The sequence below is a fragment of the Polypterus senegalus genome, chromosome 2 (assembly GCF_016835505.1).
Source record: "Polypterus senegalus isolate Bchr_013 chromosome 2, ASM1683550v1, whole genome shotgun sequence".
Taxonomy (NCBI): Eukaryota; Metazoa; Chordata; class Cladistia; order Polypteriformes; family Polypteridae; genus Polypterus; species Polypterus senegalus.
In genome coordinates, this window is record NC_053155.1 from 5,295,602 (window position 1) to 5,321,362 (window position 25,761).

The 25,761-nt window shown below is 43.0% G+C and overlaps 1 protein-coding gene across 1 annotated transcript in view; it reads left to right on the plus strand.

Moving 5' to 3' along the window:
* The window catches only part of LOC120524129 (NACHT, LRR and PYD domains-containing protein 3-like), a 73,325-nt gene that overhangs the window by 42,151 nt on the left and 5,413 nt on the right, over positions 1-25,761 (plus strand). Inside the window, exon 6 of the mRNA XM_039746007.1 lies at positions 23,118-23,294. Coding sequence (XP_039601941.1) covers positions 23,118-23,294 — 177 coding nt within the window. The remainder of the gene's footprint in view (positions 1-23,117; positions 23,295-25,761) is intronic.

Consider the following 25,761-nt stretch of genomic DNA (forward strand, 5'->3'; position numbering starts at 1 on the left):
TTGCTTGTGAATTTGTTGAGCTAAAAGCTTATTAGCTTTCTCTCCATGTTCATAGTAATGATGTCTGGATTTGTAAATTAGTTGTTCAGTTTCTTTAGTTGTCAAGAGGTTTAATTCTGAATGTAGAGCCTGCCTCCTCCTATGTAGAGTCTCGCTTGGTAGTCTGGCATGTTCTTCATCTATTTTAGTAATTTCGCTTTTTATCTCTGCTACTTTCTTGGCTTCGGATTTATTTCTGTGGGAAAGATATGAGATAATCTGTCCTCTTAAGAAGGCCTTAAGAGTTTCCCAGAGTATTCCTGCAGAGATCTCGGGGATGTATTTGTCTCTAGAAAGAATTTGATTTGTTTGGATATAAATTCAGTACAATTCTCGTCAGCTAATAGAAGCGGGTTGAGGCCATCTGCGGGTGAGTGTATGGGGCTTAGTAATTTCAGCTCCAAGATCATAGGTGCATGGTCAGAAATAACAATAGCATCGTATTTGCAAGATTTAATCTTAGGCAAGAAGTTATTGTCTATAAAGAAGTAATCAATCCTTGAGTAGCAATGATGTACTGGTGAGTAGAAAGAATATGTTCTTGAATTTGGGTTTAAAAACCTCCAGGGATCTGATAAGTTGTGATCAGTTATAAACTTTGTAATTATCTTTGCAGTGTTAGATGCCCCCCTGTGGAGGAAGTCCTATCTAAAAGTGGATTTAAAACACAATTAAAGTCCCCAGCCATTATAACTTTATGAGTGTTCAGATTGGGAATGGATGCAAATAAATTTTGTATAAATTCCTTATCATCAACATTAGGTGCATAAACATTTATCAAAATCATTTTACAGTTAGATAAGTCTCCCATGACCATTACATATCTCCTTCAGGATCCAATACTACATCTGATACTACAAATCTTACTGTTCTATGTATGAGAATTCCCACCCTCTAGTTTTCTTTGTAAAACTAGAATGGAACATTTGGCCAGTCCAGTCTTTTGCAGCGGAACTGATCCTTGCTTAGTAAGTGGGTTTCCTGTAAAAATACTATTTTAGCATTTAGACCTGTTAGGTGAGAAGTACTTTCTTTCTCTTTAATTCGTGATTCAGGCCTTTAACATTCCAGCTTACGAAGTTAACTGTCCCATCATGGAGACACTGTTTCTGAGTTTTTGATGTCATTTTATAGTCTTAACTGGAAATTTAGGTCTTAATTTCCTATTTCCCCAAGAGTTGTTGCCATGCAGCTTATTATTACGTTGATAGTTATAATTATAAAGATTGAGAGGATAGATTAGGTATAGATCAAGCCTGCTCTCTTTCTCTCCCCTTAACCCCCACCCTCCCTTTTGCCTCCCCAAGTGAGGCTAAAACCCACTTCACGCAGTCCCTGTCCTCTGACATACCCAGAGGCAGAGCACGTCCAAAGCAAAACAAGCCACCATGCAGCGGCGCTTTAGTGTTAAAAGATAGAGATATCTGTTACCAAAATAGTCTTTAAAAAAAAGTTTTGCACTTAAAATATATATATAGTCTTCAGCAATTTTAGTGCATTAAGATGATACACCCAGATAATAAACCCGGGATGGTGTTAAAATGTGTCCAGAATAAGCATAACAAGTCTTAATGCAGTAATAGCAATAACAATAAACCAAGGGTATGATATTGAACAGTCTCGTTTAGGGTAAGATAAAATAATTAGAAAAGAAAAAGAAAAAAAAAAGAATAATTAAGCACAATAAAACATAAACAGATAGCGCCTAGTAATACTAAGTAATAATGAGAATATATTGATAAAACCCGTATTTTAAAACAAATAGATCAGACAGTAGATTATTAATCATTGCTATATCATTAACCGCCATGACTCACTATTATGTATCAGAATAGTCCGGGATCAGCTTTCTTAATTCTTTCTGCTTCTTCCTTGCTAGCGAAGACATAGAATTGACCCTGCCATTCCACTTTCAGTTTTGCCGGATACAAGAGGCTGTATTTGACACTGGCTTGCCGTAAACGCTGTTTAATGTTATAGAAGGCTGCGCGTTTAGTAGCTGTTGCTGGAGAGAAGTCAGGGAAGATACGAATGTGGTTATTTTCATATATAATATCTTCCTTGTTTCTGAGGAGTGCCATTACCTCTAGCTTAAATGATAATCGTTCAAAACGAACTATAAAAGACCTTGGTCGGGGTCTAACGGTGTTTAATCCGTGTATGCGGTAAGCCGCTGCTATCTCAGATTCTGCTTTAAAGTCCTCCCCGATTATTTTGGAAAAAGTTCAGCTGCGAATTTCACAGGGTTTGAACTTTCTCGATTCTCAGGCAGACCTTCAATTCTGACATTATACCTTCTACTCCCATCTTCCAAAGCAGCCAGTCTGTCTCCGAGTTTTTTGCATTCGGAGCTGACATTAACTGCTTTTTCTCGGCACTGGCAGCTAAATTTTCGCCATTTCAATCCGATCGTGAATGTCTCCTTGAGATCCTCCAATTGATCAGTAAGCGTGCTCAGTTTAACCGAATTTTCCTGAGTGCGCTCTTCAATTTTACCCAGCACCTGTCGAAGCTCAAGTTGCACCTCTTGACGCAGCCATTCATTGGGCTGTTTCATCTCCTGTTTCAGTCTCTCATGTGCCTTTGCCCTTGCTTTCTCATTAGCCTTCTTGCTTTTCTTTATATCTTGCGTTATATCTTGCGTGAGCTCAGCGAGCAGCACCTTCAGTTCAGATAGTTCAATTGTGCTTTTTTGTACCGAAGATGAAGCAGCAGGCTCTGCTGAAGCCGGTGTCCCTGCTGCTCCGGCTCGTAGTTGCGTAACTGAAGCCGCGGACTTGAAGGCCCTTTCCAGCTTCAGGTGATCTTCTCCGATCGGCAAGCTATCCAGATCTGCACTCACAATTGCACCCTCGCTCCCCTTTTCGCTCTCAGCCGGCGATGTAGCGGACCGTGGTCCCAAGGAGTCTGTACTTTCGCCCATCTGATCCAGGTCTGTCTCTGAGAGGCCGTCTCTGAACTAGGGCTTGCTGATCGTAGCTTGGATGTAGCTTTAGTCTTCGATTCTTTCGGACCCCCTTCTTGCTGGCCATGTTTATATGTGCTTACATATACTGTAGCAGTCCCTCTCAGGTTGAATAAATACAAGATATCTCAGGATAATAAGCAAATAATATGAAAAATAACACAGCTGCTAGCGGAGCTCCACTTCAGACGTCCATCTCTTGCATTGGACGAGACCAATTCTTTGAAAATCTAAAGACAAAAATCAAGATCTCTTGGACTTATTGGACAGACAGGTGCATGGTGCTCTTGTGCGCTCAAGAATTCAGGAGTTGGCTGAAATGGATTCTCCTTCTCAATATTTTTTTGGACTTGAAAAGAAAAGATCACAGAGTAAAGTGATTCACGCTCTGAAAAATGAGGATGGGCGCATCATCGAGGAGCCTGAGGCCATCAGAGCTCTAGCTCAGGATTTCTATAAAAAGCTGTTCTGTGCTGTAACTACAGAAGATTCTTCTGAGACCAGAAGCCTCCTAGACAACCTGCCACAAATCCCCAAAACAGAAAAAGAGCTTCTGGATACAACCCTCAGCTTAGAGGACTTGACTACGGCCCTCAGCGAACTACATACAGGAAAGTCACCTGGCATAGATGGCCTGACGGTTGCGTTTTTTAAGACATTCTGGAATTTATTAGGTGCGGACTTATTGGCAGTCTTCAGGGAGAGCATGATGAACAATGAACTGCCATTATCCTGTCGGCGGGCTGTTATTGCTCTGCTCCCGAAAAAAGGAGATCTGTCCGACCTCAAGAACTGGCGTCCTGTTAGCCTTTTTGTACGGATTACAAGATTCTGTCCAGGGCTCTGGCTACTCGCCTGTGCAGGGTAATGGGGTGCGTCATCAGGTCAGATCAGACCTACTGTGTGCCAGACCGCTCCATCTTTGATAATATATTTCTGGTGCGAGACCTGATTACGACTTCAAAGCTTCTTGGTTTAAAGGCAGGAATGATCTCCTTGGATCAAGAAAAAGCTTTTGACAGAGTGGATCACCAATATCTGTTCAGAGTCCTACAAGCTTTTGGGTTTGGGACCTCCTTCTCCAAATACATTGAAATGCTTTACTCAAATATATATGGCGTTCTGAAGATTAATGGTGCCCTGACAGCCCCCTTCTCTGTCACCAGGGGTATTCGCCAGGGCTGCCCCCTCTCAGGGATGCTCTACTCTCTGTCCATTGAGCCCCTCCTAGAGCAGCTCAGGAGTCGTCTTTCTGGTCTCAGCATCCCAGTTTGCCCCACTACTTGTTTTAAGGTCGTTGCCTACGCAGATGATGTGACTGTGTTTGTGTCTTCTACATCTGAGGTAAACACTTTAGTCAACTGCTTAGACGTTTTTCAAAGACTGACGTCAGTGAAAGTCAATTGGCAGAAGAGCAATGCTTTCTTGCTGGGTGACTGGGGACTCGCGTCTCCTCCAGCTCTTCCTGAGACCCTCCAATGGAACACAAATGTCTTTAAGTACCTGGGGGTGTATTTAGGCACAGATGGCGCCGCTGTAGACAATTGGGTGGGGTGGACAGATCTGATCCAAGTAAGGCTGAACTGTTGGAAGTGGCTTCTGAGGGACATTTCATGTAGAGGCAGGGTGTTAATTCTGAATAACTTGATGGCCTCCATGTTTTGGCACAAGCTCAGGTGTGCTGATCCACCAGTAGCTCTGATCAAATCCATACAGACGATCATCCTTGACTTTTTTTGGGACAGTCTGCACTGGGTCCAGAGAGGTGTGATGCACCTTCCAGTGGCAGAAGGAGGGCAGGGCCTGATTGACGTCAGGAGTAAAATCGAGGCCTTCAGGCTCCAGACGCTGCAGAGGCTGTTCTATGGTCCAGACGGCCTGCCTTGTAGAGACCTGGCGTTTGTACTTTTACACAAAGTGAGCGAGTTCAAATTTGACAAACAGCTACTCCTCTTAGACGTTTCCAAACTAACTTTATCAGTTTTGCCAAAATTTTATCAGTCCATGTTGCTTACTTGGCATAGTAAACTTATGAGATCTCGTTTTGTTTTTGGCAATCTTCATTGTTTTTTAGAGGAACCTCTGATTTGGTATAATGTGCTGAAATCTCCTCTGCTCTTCTCTTGTGACTTCACCTCAATCTTTATTAAAAGTGGAATCACGAAGATTGGCCATCTTTTAAATAACCACACTAGCACATTGCACACCGCAGCACACCTCACATTGGTCCTGGGCGTGAGGTCTGAACGTCTCGTACACCACTTTCTGTGCCAGTTTAAGGAGGCCTTGGTGAACTTAGGTGCAGGGTCACTGTGCCAGAGCGTCTCTCCGGACAATCCGATCTTCGACTCAGATGTCACAGAACTCGTCATCCAAGTCAAGCCCAACGTCACAGACTGCACTGACCGTCCAGGATCCATTCTGATATTTGGCAACTTAATAGACAAGCAGTTTGACACGATGGGAAAAAATGAGCTCTACCAGGTGTGTGTTAAGGTGACTTTTTACAAATTACTGAGAGACTTGCCAGACACACGGTGGAGACAAGAACTGCATGTTGGAGTGAATGAAACTCCAGCGTGGAGAACTTTTTACAAACAACCACTGCAAAAAAGAATTGGCGACCTGCAATGGAGGATTCTTCATGGGGCTCTCGCCACCAACTCCTTTTTATCGGTTATTTCACCAGGAACATCAGACTGTTGTCCGTTTTGTCAACAGCGAGAGACTGTCTTTCATCTTTTTGTTAACTGCAAACGGCTCGAACCATTTTTTACATTTCTCAAGACACTTTTGGATAGAATAGGACTGTCATTGTCAACTGTTGGCTTTATTTTTGGTGTTAAGTATACTCAGAGACAGAGAAACAAGTGTGTGCTGGGAAATTATCTACTGGGCCAAGCAAAACTGTCAATCCTCAAAACCAGGAGGAACAGAGAAAAAAACTCAAAGACCACCGATGTGCTCCTGATGTTTAAAGTGCTGGTGAAGTGCCGATTGAAGTTGGAATTCACTTACCATCAACTCATTGGAGACATGCAGACCTTCTGTGATTTATGGGGGCTTGGGGGGGCTTTGTGTTCTGTTGAGAAGGGCAAGCTGGTGACTGGGTGGTGACTTCTTTAAATGTCCTTCAAAATATTTAAATACTGGATGGTTGAAAGCGCAGAATAGGAGACTCCTGGGGAATACAATGCTGTGTGTATAATGGAGAGCGATGTACGGAGTAGGAGACGAGTACAGGGGGAGTGATGGTGGAGTAAACTGATTATGAATTGTGTGTCTATTATGAGCAATTATTTATATTTATGTGTGGATCAGGAGGCATGTATAAGGGAATAGTGGTTTAATGAACAAATTATGAATTACTTATTTAATATGGAAATTCTGTACTTTATGTGTGGAGTCGGAGGCGTGTACTGGGCAATAGTAGTGGAGAAATGCAACATATTTATTAATGGCATATTAGTGCTGTGTTCATATTTTTTCTCATTGCACAAAGTAAAGTTTAAATTTTTAATTTTTTAATGTGCGGAGTGGGAGGAGTGTAAAGGGGGAGTAATGGTGGTCTGATGTATGGCTCTTTTGTTTATTCTGAAATTTGGCTTTTTTGTCATTTGACTGTGTATATTGTTATATTGATGTTTTTTTATGCTCACAATAAAGATTGTTTTAAAAACTAAAAAAAACTATCTATCTATCTATCTATCTATCTATCTATCTATCTATCTATCTATCTATCTGTTGATTATATAGTGCCTTTCTATCTATCTATCTATCTATCTATCTATCTATCTTTCTATCTATCTATCTATCTATCTTTTGATTATATAGTGCCTTTCTATCTATCTATCTATCTATCTATCTATCTATCTATCTATCTATCTGTTGATTATATAGTGCCTTTCTATCTATCTATCTATCTATCTATCTATCTATCTATCTATCTATCTATCTATCTATCTATCTATCTATCTATCTATCTATCTATCTATCTGTTGATTATATAGTGCCTTTCTATCTATCTATCTATCTATCTATCTATCTATCTTTTCTATTACATAGTGCCTTTCTATCTATCTATCTATCTATCTATCTATCTATCTATCTATCTATCTGTTTATTATATAGTGCCTTTCTATCTATCTATCTATCTATCTATCTATCTATCTATCTATCTATCTATCTATCTATCTATCTATCTATCTATCTATCTATCTATCTATCTATCTATCTATCTATCTATCTCCTTCCTGTTTTGCTGTCGCTGTGCATGCTGGGTGATTGTCTCGAGTGTGAGCGAGTGGAACTGGTGGTGGACGCTGTGAGGTGAGTGTGGTGATTTCTTCTTTCTTCTAGTTTCTTATTTCTATCTTTTCTTTGGTGTAAACAGCTAATCTTGTTTCTGTACTGAGTGGCTTAGGCCACGGCAGCCACAATGGCTGCTAATCTTGAGCGTCTGAGCCGCCGCCATGGGATTAAACTTATATCGGAGGAGTTTGTCCCTTTGGAGGCGGGGGTTTTGGCGGTAGGCGAAGTTGTCGGATGTGACAATATTAAGTCAGCATCACGAATGAGCGGGAATATCATGGTTTTTTTGAGCTCTGTGGATTTAGTTCCCACAGTAGTTGAGAAGGGGGTCGTTATTAATGGCTCCTTTGTACAGGTTTCCCCTCTAGCCGTCCCGTCCCGTAGAGTAACAATTTCAAATGCGCCGCCCTTTCTCAAAATGAAACAATAGCAAAACAATTGGAGCGGCATGGATGTTTGATATCAAAAATTCGGTATATTCCTTTAGGGTGTAAATCGCCAGTTTTAAAACATGTCTTGTCATTTAGGAGACAAGTTTATATGTTTTTAAATAAAATGGATTATGAATTAAATGTGGCAATGAAGTTTAGAGTGGACGGTTTCGATTATGTGATTTTCGTCACTTCTAACGAAATGAAATGTTTTGGTGGGAGTGAAGCTCATTTAATTAAACAGTGTCCTGAGAAACACACGGGAACAAGAAAACTGGCCGTACAATACAGAAATAGAGGGCAGAAGTGGAAGATCACGTAGTAGTGGCTGATGACGCAGAGGCGCAAGGTGATAAGAATAAAAATGCTACTAGAGCTGAAGGGCAGGAGAATCAAGTGCCTCCCAGAGATGAGCCGAATGAAGGTGGTAGTGAAACGGTAGATCAAACAGCGCTGCAGCAGAAAGTGTGTGGGGAGACATTGATATGGATGAGGAGGCAGCACGAGACAGAGGAAAAAGTGAATTTAAACGTCCTGCTCAAAAAAGGCAAGGAGAAAGACACGTAAGAAAATTGTTTTAAGTCAGGGCTCGGGGGTCGTTGGAGAGGATCCCGCCTATGGTCCTTGTCAGGAGGATTTTCACGTCTTCGCGGAGACGGCCGATAACGTCTCAAATGCGGGGAGTGTCGGGGAAGAGCATGACGACGGTAATATCTCCGATGGGTCTGCTGCCTCGGAGCCCCCAGAGTTAAAAGCCAGAGGGGTTACAGCGCTCAAAGTGTGAAAGAGTTTTGGTGAATACCGCAGGTAAAAAGGGGGTGGACGTGGCCGAATTTTTCCCTGACATTGACCTCTTTATATCGTCTGTCCGCGGGTTGCGGCGAGACAAAGCAGCCTCAGCAATGTTTGACGTTAAAGAGCTCGTGAGGCTAAAGAATTTAACAAGTAAACTGAGAAAACAGTCCAATCTAAACACCACCTAATGGCTAAGCCCCTGTTAAATCCACTCCACAGTCTTTGTGGTGGTCCCTGTGTTTTATTGTGTGTTTATCTATATATTCTGTTACCATGGCAAGTGTACACATAGGAACCCTAAATATTAACGGTGGGAGAAGTCCAGATAAGAGGGTCACACTTGTTTGATTTTATCAGACAGAAAGACTTGAATGTCACCTTTCTACAAGAAACCCACATTGATGAGCAAAATCAGTGGGAGTGGAGCAGAGATTGGAAGGGGGACATTTTTTTTAGCAATGGAACAAATGTTAGTGCTGGAGTGGCCATTTTATTTCTTGGAGGGCTTCAAGTAGAAGTCTGCAGTACTGAGGAGCTGGTGAAAGGGAGACTCCTGAAAGTGACGGTGAAACTTCAAGGCAGTGTCGTCACTTTCATTAACGTATGCCTCGAATGAGGGTGAGGAGAGGCTCCACTTCTTTAACAAGTTAGGAGATCTTTTATCCAAGTGTGACCCTGAAGAAGTGGTGGTGTTAGGAGGGGATTTTAATTGTACACTTGATACCAGAATAGACAGAAATAATGGGCTGGAACCGCACCCTCGCTCAGCACGAGCTTTAGGTAAAATAATTAAGGACTTTGGGCTGGAAGATGTATGGAGGGCAAAAAATGGGGCCTGTCGGCAATACACCTGGGGGGGACGAGTGGAAATACGATCTCAATGGCGAGACTCGATCATTTTTATAGTTTTAAGCACCTGTTAGGTTTATTTAAGGTGTGCTCCATTATACCTACAGGCTTCTCTGATCACAGTTTGGTGTTTGTACACTTATTTGTAACACTTACAGACCCGTAGTCCATACTGGCATTTTAACACACTCCTCCTTAAAGATCAGAACTTTAAAGAGTTATTTGTTCATTTCTGGGGAGGCTGGAAGGCTATGAAGAAGGAGTTCACCAGCTTACAACAGTGGTGGGAGGTTGGGAAGAGTCACATCCGGGCCTTGTGTCAGGAGTATACCAGAAATGTCACCCGAGTATTGCGGTCAGAAATGGCAGCTTTAGAAATTAAAATAGCTGAATTTCAACAGCTTCTAGAGAAGGGTCCAAATGAGCAGCTTCAGGCGAGCCTGACTGCTGCTAAACTGGGGTTGGCCCACCTGCTTGAGACCAGAGCTCAGGGGGCTTTAGTGAGGGCCCGCTTTCAACGACTGACTGAGATGGATGCACCAACACAATACTTTTTTGGTTTAGAGAAAAAACTAGCAGAGTAAAATCTTACATTGCATAAGAACACCCGATGGCAGAGAGACACAAGAGCCCAGTGAAATAAGGCAGGTGGTCCGTGAATTCTATGAACTTCTGTTTGCTGCAGATGGTGATGGTGGCAGTGAAGACCAACAGGCCTTTTTACAGGACTTACCGCAGCTGCCCAATGCAGATGTGGCAGATCTAGATAGTGAGGTGACCTTTGCAGAACTCACCACAGCCCTGGGACAGCTGAAAACAGGGAAGGTCCCGGGAATCGATGGAATACCAGTGGAGTTTTATAAAGAGTTCTGGGATGTCATTGGCCTGGACTTATTGGAAGTGTTCCGGTGGAGTTTTAAGACCGGCTTGTTACCACAGAGCTGCCGTAGAGCCTTGATCACGCTGCTGCGAAGAAGGAGACTTGTGTCTCATTAAGAACTGGCGGCCTGTGTCTCTCTTATCGCTGATTATAAAGTTCTCTCTAAAGCCTTAGCCAACAGGATGGTCCAAGTTTTAGGGAGAGTGGTGCATCCTGATCAGAATTACTGCGTGGCTGGCAGGTCCATCTTTAATAACATTTTTTTAATTCGGGACATTTTGGCTGCTGCAGAACTGTTTGGTTTTCAGACTGGTCTTATTTTTCTTGACCAGGAAAAAGCTTTTGACAGGGTCAGTCACTCATTTTTATGGAATGCCATGAAGGCGTTTGGGTTTGGGGGGTCTTTTATTAAATATATTCGCTTACTTTATAGTGACATTTCTGGTATCATAAAGGTCAATGGTGGCTTGTGCGCCTTTCAGTGTCAGAAGAGGAGTCAGACAGGGCTGTTCTTTGTCCCGCATGTTATATGCCCTGGCGCTGGAGCCTTTCCTGGTGCACCTGAGGAACGTGCTGACTGGTCTCTCCATAAACCAACTGCAACATGGACCCTGTGAAAGTCACTGCTTATGCAGATGATCTTGCTGTGGTCATTACAAGCCAGAAAGATTTGAACAAACTAACGGACTGTCTGAGGAATTACAGCAAAGCATCTTCGGCTAAAGTGAATTGGAACAAAAGTAGTGCAGTGCTGGTTGGGAACTGGAAAGGATGTTGTCCTCCTCAACTGGAAGGGGGTCTGCAGTGGACAACTGGAGGCTTCCTGTACCTGGGAGTCCATCTCGGAGATGACCACTACATCCAAAAGAACTGGGAGGGTCTGTTGGACAAGGTTACCAAATGGAAGTGGATACTCCCTCAGTTATCCTATAGAGGACAGATGCTGGTCATTAATAACCTGGTGACCTCCAGCCTGTGGCATAAGTGTATTTGTCTGCAACCTCCACCTTTGCTTGTTCAGCAGATACAGGAGGCGATCATGGATTTCTTTTGGACTGGTACCCATTGGATACAGAAGGGCGTTCTATTTTTACCATTGGATGAAGGCGGACAAGGACTTATTGACATTACCAGCAGGATTGCTGCTTTCCGCCTTCAGACCATTCAAAAACTGCTGTACCCTGTTGAGCAGAGCCAGTGGATAAACTTGACCGTACTCTTCTTTAAACAGGCCAGGCATATGGGACTTGGGAAACGTTTACTGCTCTTCGACTTAGATAAGATCAGGACTTTACAGGTGCCAGAGTTTTATAAAAGCCTTCTAGCAGCGTGGCAACTACTGGCGATAAAAAAGGACTCTGATGACCTCTCCACATTTTGGGTCCTTGATGAACCGCTGCCCCCGTGACCCTGTATTCGGATTCAGCGGGTTAGAAAATGGATGGATGGATGGATGAACCGCTGCTCTACAATCCTGCTGTTGGTGTAACCGACTCGACTCTGCTTTTTCCTGCGTTGTGTAAATAATTATCATGTAGGCACGTTGGGTTAAAACACAAGCTTTTATTTTCCTCCTTCAGTAAACCCCCCCCACAGCATCCACGGCGCTTCTCGCGTTATTATTTATACAAACACATTACATATAAAACTATTTACAATAAAATTACTCCAATTTTCCAAAGAAAACTATTTACAATACACATAGCTTTATACACAAAAAAATTCCTAATTTTATAATTATATATTCTTAACAAATGAAAAGAAAATATATATATATATTTATATAGCATACCTTTGCAAAACAAAAGAAATAGACAGAGCGTCACATACACGTCTTCTTCCCTCTGCCTATTAAATAATAAATTAAATCGATTATAAATTAACACAAAGTAAATGAAAAAAATAAAAATATCGGGAAAGAAACTGAAACCACAACCTACCCCCACAGCATCCACGGCGCTTCTGGCGTTAGAGCCAAAAACGTGGTGTTCGCAGGTTGTGAGGTGTGACGCTAATTAACGCCCGTACTACAACAGATTATATTGTTGGTATACTATAAACTATTTACAGGGATCAACGCTTTTGGGGAAGTTCATAACAAAAAAATAAATAAATAAATAAATAAATGTATACATAACATTTTACACTTTGCTACATGCTCCTCCCTGAACTTCACCAAAATAGTCAAACACTAACATCTGACTACCTCAATATATCCAAAATATACAACATATATGTTACCCACTACACTGGGAAAGTGACTAAAGAAGGTTGCGCAATCCTTCTCAAGTACACTCGCACTGGGGGTGCCCCATACACCCTCTCATCTACTTGACAACATTCCTTCTCAACTTAACAATACACGTAGCATTATCATCTAACACTAAAGCAGCATTTAATCATTTATTTTTTCCCAAAAGTTACCATCAACACTAACATCTGAATTACAACAATAATGATTTAACAAAACCAGTAACAGAATGCTTTTTAAATGGCACAATTTCTTGAGACATATTCTGAATTAACCAATTAACCGGTTTCACTACTCTACCCACCCTAGTTTACATTCTTGACACTGCATTGTTCCCAATTGAACTTTCAACAACTGAACATCCACTGACATTGTCTAAGCCATTCACCGATCTCTGGTTCAACCCACCCAACACCTGTTGACCTATCCAACTATGGTCCACAATATCGTTCTTTCTCTCATCTGTCTGGATACTGATCTCTTCTTCAACACTATAAGAATCATTAGGTGGCTCGTTAGAATCAGAGGCGCTCAATACCCAATGTGCCGTTCTGTCGACTGAATTCACTTCGGTCCTCTCCTCTAAAGTATTTGCCAGCATCTCATCTTCAGACTCACAGCTAGATTCAGCTGACTCAGCAAATGAGGATTGATGGTCATCGTCTTCAGTCTCCAATGGCAGAAAGTTAGCAAGTAATAGAAGATTCCGGTGCACAACCTTCTCTCGTCCACTACTAATATTTTTAATTCGATAGGTATGACACCTTGGATTTTTTTAATCACTACATATGGAATAGACTCCCATCTATCTGCTAATTTTCCACGCCCTCGTTCACTCTTGTTCGCCAGTAGGACGCGATCTCCTTCGACAATCTCATGACCCCTCACTTTTCTGTCATAATTCTCGGCCTGGCGCTGTTGACCTATGCTGGCATTGGTCTGGGCAGTAGCTATTGCTTCTTTCAGATCGTCTCTCATTTTCAATACATACTTGTCATAATCAATGAGATTGCAGTCCCGTCCGACATTGTGAAACATCGCATCAACAGGTAGCCTTGGCACTCTACCAAACATTAAGTAGAAGGGTGCATAGCCTGTTGTCTCATGTGCAGTGCAGTTGTATACAAAGGTTAACGTCTGCAACATCTGAGGCCAATTCTGCTTTGCTCTTGGAGGCAAGGTTCTGATCATATTTCCCAGTGTTCTATTAAAACGTTCTTCTCTTCCGTTTCCCATAGGGTGATAGGCAGGGGTCCTGGACTTTTTTACACCAGACACTAACAGTAGTTCCTGGATCAACTGACTTTCAAAATTGGCTCCCTGATCGGAATGGATTCTTTCAGGAAAACCATAAACACAAAAGTACCTGTCCCAGAGCTGACGGGCAACCTGCTTAGCCGACTGATCACGGCACAGGAACGCATGGGCCATCCTTGTAAAGTGATCAGTAACAACCAAAACATCCATTGACTTCCCATGTGAATCTTCTGCTGACCAAAAATCTATACAAACTAATTCTAAAGGGCTTGCGGTTCTGATGCTTTCAAGAGGGGCTCTACCCTCTTCTGGTGTCTTGCTTACTACGCAGCACTTGCAGGACCTAACATACTCCCTGACATCGTGCTCCATATTTGCCCAAAAAATCTCTGTCTTGTCAGGTACAGGGTTCTATATTGTCCTTGATGTCCAGCTTTATCATGCACTCCCTGCAGAGCTTGTTTCACCAGTGAGGTGGGGACAACATACTGATGAAGTCTCTTTCCAGTCAAAGGATGTTTAATCACTCTATACAATATCCCATCTACCAACTTGAGTTCTTCCCACTGTCTTAATACCTTCTGAACCTCAAACATCTCCTTCACTCTCTCTCTCCTGGATGGTCTCCTTTCCCGGGCCACATAATAAAAAACCCTCGATAAAACATTATCTTCCTGCTGTCTATCCTGGAGTTCCTTCAGAGAGAATACAGGCAGAGCACACTGTCCTGGTGGGATCAACTGCTGAACATCTTGGACAAGCCAAGAGGATGCTCTCCTTCTTGTTCCTTCATCCCACTCAACCTGACCATCTAGCACTGCTGCGACTTCCTCGTTACTAAGGGAACAGTGTCTCTCTTCCGAAACAAACTCCACTTGTTGTATTTGTTGACGGTTGGCGCTCAGATGGAAGACATTCTGTACGGCATTATCTTCAACCAGTTGTGCTTCATCAATCAGAACCCCATAAGGTTCAGTCAGAAGCCTCTGACCGACTCTGGCTTTTACAAACGGTTGTCTACTCAGAGCATCTGCAACTACATTCTTGGGGCCTGGAATATACTGAATGCCAAAATTATATGGTGCTAACTTGGACACCCAACGTTGTTCACAGGCATCTAGCTTGGGTTTGGTGAGAATATAAGTCAATGGGTTGTTATCTGTCCATACAGTAAAAGGCTGACCCTTAAGCCAATGACTAAATTTATCACTGACTGCCCATTTCAATGCTAGAAATTCCAATCGATGGGCAGGGTATTTCATCTGCGCATGAGTCAATGCTTTACTTGCAAAAGCAATGGGACGCGCCTTACTTCCCCCCTCAGAAACCTGAGAAAGTACTGCTCCCAATCCATCGAGTGAAGCATCAGTTGAGAGAATAAAGGGGCGGCCAAAATCAGGGTGAGCCAACACTACTGAATTCAGCAGGGCATCCTTGAGACCACTAAACGCTCTGCTATGCTCTGGAGTCCAATCACTTCGGCTAAGTTTCCTAAAAACAGCTGTGCCTCTAAATTTACCCTTTTTAACGGTTAACATTGCTGTCAAGGCAAAAAGTGGCTTAGCCACACTGGAGGAATTTGGTATGAACCTCTGGTAGTACATTACCATGCCAAGAAAGGATTTTATTTTCTTCGCTGAATAGGTAACCCCGTCTTCTGACATAAGATCTGATTCAGTCAGAGCAGCAATAGCTTGCACCTTTTCTGGGTCAGTGGCAACTCCATTTTCTCTGACAACGTGGCCTAAAAACCTAATACTACGCCGAAGGAAATGACATTTTCTTGGGGCTAATTTTAGGCCGTGCTCACTTAGTCTACTAAAAACCATTTCAAGTCTTTTGATGGCTTCTGCTTCACTGGGAGCAAAAATCAGCACATCATCAAGGTAACACAACAATGTCAAAAAATTCTGGTCACCAAAAATATTCACCATCAGAGGCATGAAACTGGCTGGACTGTTACACAAACCTTGAGGCATTCTGTTGAATTCGTGGAGACCCACTGGAGTTGTAAAAGCAGTTAATTTCTTATCCTCCTCATGCATTGGAATAATATAAAACCCAGATGTCAAATCAATTGTACTGAACACAGCATTACCTCCCAGGGCAGCTAAACAATCAGCCTGGTGCGGAACAGGATGTGCATCTTTTACTGTGCGTGCATTCAACCACCGGTAGTCAACACAGACACGCAAATCGCCATTCTTTTTCCAAACTAGAACGAGAGGGGAAGCCCACTCACTAGAAGACTTCTGAATGATGTCTTTCTCTTCCATTTCAGACAGGACCTCCCTTAACTTCTGATACTGCCCTGGGGGAACACGACGATAGGGTAACCGGAAAGGACGGCTATCTGTCAGAAAAATGCGATGAACAAAGTCTTTGGCCTTGCCACAGTCCAACTTATCCTTGGAAAATATGTGTTCATACCTCTTCACAAGGTTTACCAATTGACTCTTCCAATAAGTCGATACCTCACATGCATTTACATTGATACCATCAATTCCTAGGCTGTTCAACTCATCTTGCAAACTGGAAGGTAAAGAGGTACTAGCAGTACTGACTACATTGCTCAAAACGTCTTGTGTTTTAGCCCCTAGCACCTTAACAGTGTCACAACTCAGCCTCTGGTCAAAATCTTCCAGTGCCATGCATGGTGATACATCAGCAATCCTTGTATTTTTCCTGAGCGTCACAGGCTTGTCACTCAAGTTCACAATCTTCACTGGGACCCATCGATCGCCACTCATTAAAGCTACTACTCTTCCTACCAAGATGGTTTTACAGTGTGACTGACATTTTGGTGGATCTATCAGTATAGCACTTCCACTGGAAATGGGTACGTGCAGAGAGAGCCTTCCCCATACTATATGTTCCTTACTGGGCATTAGCGTCACAGCACTGGTTAACTTTGCAGTTCCTATCACATCCGGAATTTTGTCACCTCTCCATCTGGTTATGCCAGACAGCATGCTCAAAAAACTGTTCAATATTAGCTTCATTTGCGGAGTCAGGAGTGTTCATTACTTTCCAATAATGTGGATATTGTTTGAACTGACTCGACAGATGCTTTATTACATTGGTACCCAGTATTAACTGGTCACGTTGACCGGGCACCACCAAGACAGGGACACTCATCACTTGGTCATAGACGCGTTAAGCTCCAATTCATAAACGCACTTCGGACGCACCTGTATCCCACCACATCCCACTAAGACAACATCTGTTGGTGTCTGAACAACCTCTGGCAACAAACTTCCTTCTGCAAGCTTCTTTTCTGCACCCTCACTCATCGTGCATGCCATCGAACCAGTATCCAGTGAGGCCAATAACGGAACTCGACTATTTACTTTCACATCCGTGTAGAACAGACTGTCTGCTCTCTCCAATTTATGCACATTCTGGCATATGACCAGACCTCCCTTTGGAGCCCACCAGCTACTCTCCTCGTAAACGGAAGACAAATCTTCTTCAAGATTGAGGGTCTGACTTAGTAAGCTCACACTTTGCCCCCCCAAATGTGAACAATTTAGTTTCCCTGGTCGGTCACCTGAGCATCTGGATAAACAGTATGCGGATGTACTTTTGTACAGTCCCTCTTGTGGTGACCAGTCTCCAAACAAACAAAACACCTTCTTTCTCTCATGCAATGTTCACGTGTATGGTGTGTCTTATCACCACATATTTTACAGGAAGCCCAAGCCACCCACTGAGTTGGGTGCGGAGGAGGAATGGCTGTCCATGCCAAAACTTTCTCAAACATGTCTAGAACTCGCTCCAATGCTCCCACCTCTTGATTATTGTGCACATCAACCTTCATCTGTCTGACGACTTCCGGCATGCTTGTCGCTCCATAATCACATTTCTCTACTGCAAAATTATTAACAGCAGTAACAGCCGCTGGTGTCCTACCAACCTTGCTTGTCTTAATAGGTTTCTTCCTTGCCCAGTGCTCCCTCTGATGCTCATCAATAGCCTCCTGAACCTCTGCAGCTGACCATTTACTAATCGGTTTACATTTAAAAACACTAGCAAGATCAGAATCGGGGCAATTTCTTATGAATATCATAGCAATCTCTGTAGACATGTGTTCCATCTTTGCACCTTTCTTCCTCAAGTGTTTGTCAGCCCGCTCAGCAGCAGTATTCAGCCGAACCCAATAATCTACGGGACTCTCATCATCATTTGGCTGTGTGGCATAAAAGTCTGCTACTGGGGAGCAAGACTCCGGATTCTCGCTAAAATATCTCCTCAATATTTCATATATTACTTCGGGGTGCAAAACACTATTTAGGGTCATACTACTCTTCAATCCAACTTTGACAATATTTCTTGCCCGCCCCAAGAGACGTAGATACACTTCCGTAATATCTATCCACTCTTGCACTGTGTGTTTGTCTGATTCATCTCCTCTGAACACTGGTGGTTCCTTCCTGTCTGGCTTTACTACAACGTTTAGTTTGGACAGATCGAGAGTATTAGACAGGGGATCAGGTCGGCTAGCAGAAGGAAGAGTCAGGAAACTGTCTGGCGTTTCAAGAATCCTACTAGCCAATAACCGACTGGCAACAGAATCACCAATCTGAGCACCTAGCTCCCCTATAATATCATGTAACTGCTGCAAAGTATCAGGGGCACTATCGGCAGGAGTTGAAAACCTTGGCTTCACAGAGGGTATGTCACTCGCCTCCATGGTGTCCGAATGCTCTCTATAAACTGACTGCCTAACCTGCTCTCCTGTAATCTCCTTTGCATGCAATAAGCCTTGACCCCTCCCTACTACTGGGGTCACATCTATAAAATTCAATCCACGTCCCCCACTAGCCATATCACAATAGTTAATACACGAAGAGTAAAAGAAAATATGTATATAACTGACTATAAATACAAAACTTACAGAACAAATATTACTATATAATTAAACAATTCTTAACATTATATCTATACGTAAAAACCGTAACAAATACAATACTACAATAACCAATAAAGTGTTCTTTTAACGTCGTTAGCTCTCACATAAACTGACTCCTCCGGCTCACAAGAGAGGACGCCTTAGTCTTCACGGCACTTGCTTGACCCCGGCGATCGGCAGCAGCTGATCTGATGAATCCGGGTCACGGCACCATTTCTGTAACCGACTCGACTCTGCTTTTTCCTGCGTTGTGTAAATAATTATCACGTAGGCACGTTGGGTTAGAACACAAGCTTTTATTTTCCTCCTTCAGTAAACCCCCCCCACAGCATCCACGGCGCTTCTCGCGTTATTATTTATACAAACACATTACATATAAAACTATTTACAATAAAATTACTCCAATTTTCCAAAGAAAACTATTTACAATACACATAGCTTTATACACAAAAAAATTCCTAATTTTATAATTATATATTCTTAACAAATGAAAAGAAAATATATATATATATTTATATAGCATACCTTTGCAAAACAAAAGAAATAGACAGAGCGTCACATACACGTCTTCTTCCCTCTGCCTATTAAATAATAAATTAAATCGATTATAAATTAACACAAAGTAAATGAAAAAAATAAAAATATCGGGAAAGAAACTGAAACCACAACCTACCCCCACAGCATCCACGGCGCTTCTGGCATTAGAGCCAAAAACGTGGTGTTCGCAGGTTGTAAGGTGTGACGCTAATTAACGCCCGTACTACAACAGATTATATTGTTGGTATACTATAAACTATTTACAGGGATCAACGCTTTTGGGGAAGTTCATACAAAAAAATAAATAAATAAAAGTATAGATAACATTTTACACTTTGCTACATTGGCACTGCTACAGGAATTTCTGAAAACTTTATTAATCATTTCATAATACATGGAATAACCACAATAAAGGACATAATTGACTGGGAAAATTACACTTGGAAAAGTGCACAAGTGGTAGCAGTGGAGACAGGAGTGCACTCAGTCCGCCTAATGGAGAAGTTTCTGTGGCAGATACAATCATCAATGGACAGGGAATCCATGACACTCCTGCATGGAATTTTCTCATCACAACTGAAGCCAACTGACGAAACGCATTTTCCAACACTTACTGTGTCTCCGGCTGTTGAACTGAGGGATGGTGAGACTGATGTTTTAGCCTTAAGTTCTCTAGAGGCATTATCTCTACCTACGGTGACGGGGAAGCAGCTGTACAGGATGTGCGTGAAGGTCAACAACCTGGAGCAGCTGAGGACACGAAGACACGACACACCTTGGAGAGACAAGCTTGGAGCCCCTCAATGACTGAACCCCGCATGGAAGTCGTTGTACAAGCTGCCATTGGCCCATAGGGTGGGAGACCTGCAGTGGAGGTTGGTACATGGGATACTAGCGGTGAACTCCTTCTTATCGATTATATGTCTGGGGGTCTCAGATTGCTGCCCTTTTTGTGGTCTGAGGGAAAGTGTCTTTCATGCTTTTATGTATTGTGAGCAAAGTAATTATTTCAAATGTACCGCTGTTTATAATGAATGAAACTATTGAAAAAGAGTTGAAGCGCCATGGCAGACTTTGGTGAGATAAGAACAGAGGTCCGAGTGTTTTATGAAAATCTGTTTTCCACTGCAGGATGTGGTAGTGACGAAGACTTACAGTCCTTTTTAGAGGACTTACCACAGCTTCCTGTAACAGATGCCACTGAGCTGAATAATGAGCTCACTATGGCAGAAATTTCAGCAGCAGTGAATGAACTTCATAATGGAAAAGTCCCTGGGATAGATGGCATTCCAATTGAATTTTATAAAGAATTTTGGGATGTTATCGGCCAGGATTTGTTTGAAGTGTTCAAACACAGTGTTAAATCGGGTGTGCTACCTCAGAGCTGTAGAAGGGCAGTGATCACACTTCTGTCTAAAAAAGGTGACTTGTGCCATATTAAGAACTGGAGGCCTGTGTCTTTACTTTGCGCAGATTATAAAATCCTCTCAAAAGCCTCTTTTAGAATGTCCACTATTGCTTTCTGAATCTTTTGTATCAATTCTTTTAAAGAAAAGAATTTTGAAAATAAATCATTTGATTGATACAAACATGGGGTGTCGGCACACCCCTGCCCACCTAGCGACAGTCCTGGGGATGAGATCAATACGCCTGGTTGAACTTTTTCTCAGTCAGGTAAAAACAGCACTGCAGAGGTCAGGCACGAGTTCTCTGTGTGCCAAGTACTTCACAGGTGAGGGGACACCAGAGGCAGTGATGGCATCACCCGCTGTTATTATGAGGCCAAATGTCACTGACCACACTGACAGACCTGGGGCCTCATGTATAAACGGTGCGTACGCACAGAAATGTTACGTAAAAACTTTTCCACGTTCAAATCGCGATGTTTAAAACCTACACTTGGCGTAAAGCCACGCACTTTTCCATGGTACCTCATACCTTGTCGTACGCAAGTTCTCTACTCAGTTTTGCAGACTGGCGGCACCCAGCGTCAAAGCAGTGCTACTGTTCCTGTGTGGTTACACCTTATTTTCCTGACTTATAAGTACAATCACCCCACTGTAAACTTGCACTACAGTTATAATATTGCACCACCTGAGCCACTTTATAAAGCGCGTATTTACATATGATGACGATATCATTTTTAAGATGAAATGCAGCAAAATATGTTTATTATATTATGCAGATAAAACTGTAACTTCATTTAAATAATCTATATTCTTCACTGGGACTGTCGTGAAGGACAGAATAATTAAACATGTACTACGAAGATATTTCAATGTTCCTTAAACGTTTTGAAGAATCAGCGCTCTAAGCTTACAGATGGCTTAACGTCTATTACAGAGCTGATTGTGTGGTGATCGGTTGCTTGGAGAAAGAAAAGCACTGACTGCAGTGACGGCTACGCCAATATATATTGAATATAAAACAGAAAGAGAAAATAACGACACAGCTAAAAATGCAAAGACAAATTTCGGCAAAAGTTAAACACTTGTGTCATGAGCACGAGGCGGCTATGCAGTGTCTGCAACGGACGTGGCCATCCACCGTGCATAAGATACCATATTGACATTGGCGAGTGAAGGGGCCACCGATTCTTCCTCTGCCCAGTGCCACCACAAACCTTGAGCCGCCCCTGAGTACTGCTGCAATAAATAATTTCATCGATGGTCACGCACAATCACTGCGCCGTGAAACTCATGTTTAATAACGTGCTTTAACTCCTATCATCATGAAAATGATATCACGTATACATCTCAGTATTTTAGTTATTCAGAGAGCTGTAATATCACGAATGTAATTGATTCTGTGTCCAGTTGGAGGAAGAGAGCCGGTTTAAGAAGCAAGTAGTGATTCACAAATTCACAAATGACAAAATAAACTACGTGATTAAAGTGGAAATGTCAAGATTGAAGTTGACTTTTCGTACTTTTTCCCCACCGTGTGCCTTTTTTCTCTGTACCCTAATAAGCTTTCATATGACACTCAGACAGTGGGCTTACAACTCGGCTTTTCACGCACTTTGATATGTGACTTCTTTTTATTTCCGGCACTGTGCGATTTTTGTGAATGTGAGCTTTCAAGTTTCTCCAACACGCTATGTCACTCGATCAACTTCCTTTTGTTGATTATACCTCAGTTTATTTGAAAAAATAGTATGTTTTTCCTTTGCCTCCACTTGGTGTTCGCTGAAATTCTTATATTTCCCCCCGTGCTTTTCCCATTGTCTTTTCAGAGAAGGCTGAGCTTAAGGGCGATTTATATTGATTTGCATATTCAAAGAGGCGTAATTCTGGGAGGAGTTGGGGCGTTACATAAAGCGCGTGCACGGCGTAGTTTTCACGCTGATCGATTTATGTAGCGAAGAACGTGGAAGTTGGAGTACGCACAGATTCCTGCATCTGGATTTTTCTGTGCATAAGCACATTTCAGCTTTTGTGCTTACGCCATGTTATAGTGCGAGTCCTACGCACGGCGTTATACATGAGGCCCCTGGACACCTTCTCAAGTTTGGTACTCTAGTTGAGAAAGACTTTGAACTGTTTGACAAAAAAAAACTGTATAAACTGTGTGTCAAAGGGATATTTTATAACCAGTTAAAAGAGACAAGTCTGTCTGGACCCTCGAGTGCAGGGCACCGTCAGCCTCATGTCCTTCACATTCCTGTCCAGTGTCCACATGTCACTTTGAGTGACATGTCACCAGTCAGTGTGGCAGGAAGGCAGAAGACGCGGTCAGGTATATAGCACCTTACTTTATAAGGACAGCGGTGGTCTCAGGGTCAAAGTGCATTTCAGTGAAGACGTTGCAGTCATTGAGCCCTTGTGCTGTGTGTCCTTCTGTCTGTCTGTCTGTCTGTCCTCACTCGTCTCTCTTCTTCTTCTCCACAGGTTGTATCGATGTCATCTCACCTCGGCCTGCTGCTCAGCTCTCTCCTCGGTCCTCTCGTCTCCAAACTCACGGCTGACATTTCTGAGTCTGAACTTCAACAACAACCTGGGAGATTCAGGGGCTCATCAGCTGAGTGAGGGGCTCAGGAGTGACAACTGTAAATTAACAGAACTGAGGTGAGTAAAGAGGGGGAGGGGTGGGGGTGTGAATGTGTTGTTGATGGGCGGGCTGATCACATGACATCACATGGAGCGACCAGAGTGACAGTGACAAGTGGAGCTGACTGAGGTGACAGACAAGAAGGACAACAAAGATAAGGAGAGACAGACAGAGGAAGATGACGAGGACCTGCTCTGTTAGATAAGACCACCTACTTGAGCACCGGACCCCATCTCCACCACTCTCCTCAATTCCTGTCTTCATGTCCTAATCCTGACTGTTGTGACAATAATAAATCAATCCTGTGACACCGGCTCTGTGCCAGCGACCCAGAAGGTCTCTTCTGTATCCCCCCATTAGGACAGTCTGGTCTTGATGTGACAATCTGAGATAACAAGTCTCAGTCCATCACTCACTTCTCTATTCTGTCTAAAGTTCTCAACAGTGTTGTGCCTTCCCAACTCACCGTCACGTAACTGATAATCAGCTGAGAGCGGACACTTTTAAAAATGGAGGATCTCAGCAGGATAACACAACATGTCACAGAGCAGGTGTCACCTCAAGGTGGCTCATCTAACATGACGGTGACTTCAGTTGACACCAATGGCTGCCTGTCCAGTCCAATAAAGCACTTCTGGGATGAGCTGGAACTGTAAGTGAGGAGCAGAAATGTGAGACTGAGAACTCTGAAGGACTGCGTGATGCCAACATGGAAACAGAAATTCATAAGGAGCCATTCATGGGGTCTTAAGGGGTCAGCACCTTGGGGAATTCAGGCTCTTTAGAGGCCGAGGTGCCCACCTGGTGTGCCTAATAAAGTGGCCACTGGGTGCCCCTGCAGATCTTGAGCACTTTGCTCTTCTCCTGCACACCCGCTTTACACTCTTTAGTCCAGCGGCCATGTCTTTGTGCACACGTCATCATCTGCACTCACACTCACTCATCACTCTTTGTGTCATCTCTCACTCTCCTTGTCGTCCCTCTTGTGTCCCCCATAGCAGGTTTTTCACCCACATGTCCTTTTTTATGACACTTCACCAGGCTGCCCCTCAAACTCACACACTTGAACCTTTGCTCCTGTCTGTGCAGATCTCATCTTCATGACGCTCATTTCTATTTCTCTTATCTTGATCTTCTTCTTCTTTATTCTCCCAGTATGTCCTCACAAATTCCCAGTCCATGTGGTGCCCCTGCCTAGTAAGGTCACTCTGATTCTGGTCACTCCTGGTTGGGGTCACTAAGTGTCAGGGCCTCTCCCAGTAGCAGGAACTGAACACAAGCAGGATGGACAGGCCATCACAGAGGGTCCACACTCAGGTGGTCTAACTTACCACCTCAGCGGCTCAAAGTCTTTAAACATCAAATAAGAAAAAGAAGAAAAACTGTGAAGGAAAAACTACTGAGAGAAAAGGAGGAAACACATGTGGACCCCCAGTTCTCCTCCCCATCCTAAACATGTCACTTGTCACTGAGGTTTGACCTCGGCAGGCTAAGCTGGTGCAGGACGTGACGTCAGGCTGAGTCATCAAGGCAGACTTCCTGAGCACATGGCGGACCACAGCAGACCCTCACGGCTGTTGTCCCCTTCACTCAGACGACTTTCTTCTCATGAGGACACTAAAGATGTCCCCTCAGTGACTGTGACGTGTGTTGAACCCGAGTCTCTGTGGCCTGTAAACACACTAAGGCTGTGTGCTGTATGAGCCAATCAGTGATCAGAGTTCATCAAATGTTACAAACTTCAGGATAAAATGACTAAAATGTGGCATTATGGGATAGGAGGAGTGGCCAACATTAAAGGAGATGGAGGAGTTATTATGGGATATCAGAGGACAGGAGGAGTGGACTACAAAAAGAATCAGCAAATGTGCAGTCAAGAAACAAGGAGAAGAAGAATTGAGAGGTGGAAATGAAGAAGAGAAACCCAAGGAGACGAGTGACACGGCCTCACCAGCAGAGGGTAGGACTTGGGGACCTGCAGGACACTCAGATGTCTTATAAGACGTCCTGGACTGTCAGATGAACACGTCTGATCACCTTGAGAGAATTTCCTCCATCACAATCCTGATAATAATAAGAATATTAATAATAATAAGGACAAGACTGTCACCTGATGTCACCACTGAGCTGCTTGTCCTTGTCCCATCTCACTCTTCGTTCTTAAGATCTCATTGTGTATCGATTTCATTATAAAGTGTGAAGTCAGCGTCACAGATGGGCTTTGGCTTACAGCTGTGATTTGAACTCACGTCCTCTGATTCTCTGAATATTTACTGACTGACTTGTCACAGCACATTCATCCTCATCGTCGTTTTCTTGAATGTTATTCGTATTTTCAGTTCAGTTCCCTTTATTGTCACTCTTGACTTTATGTCACTCAAAGTCCTGTGACCTCCTTACTGTGTCTGTGTCCAGGTGGTCATTCAAGGTGACACAGTGAGTCAGCAGTGGGATTTGAACTGGCGTCACTGTGGTGGTCAGGCC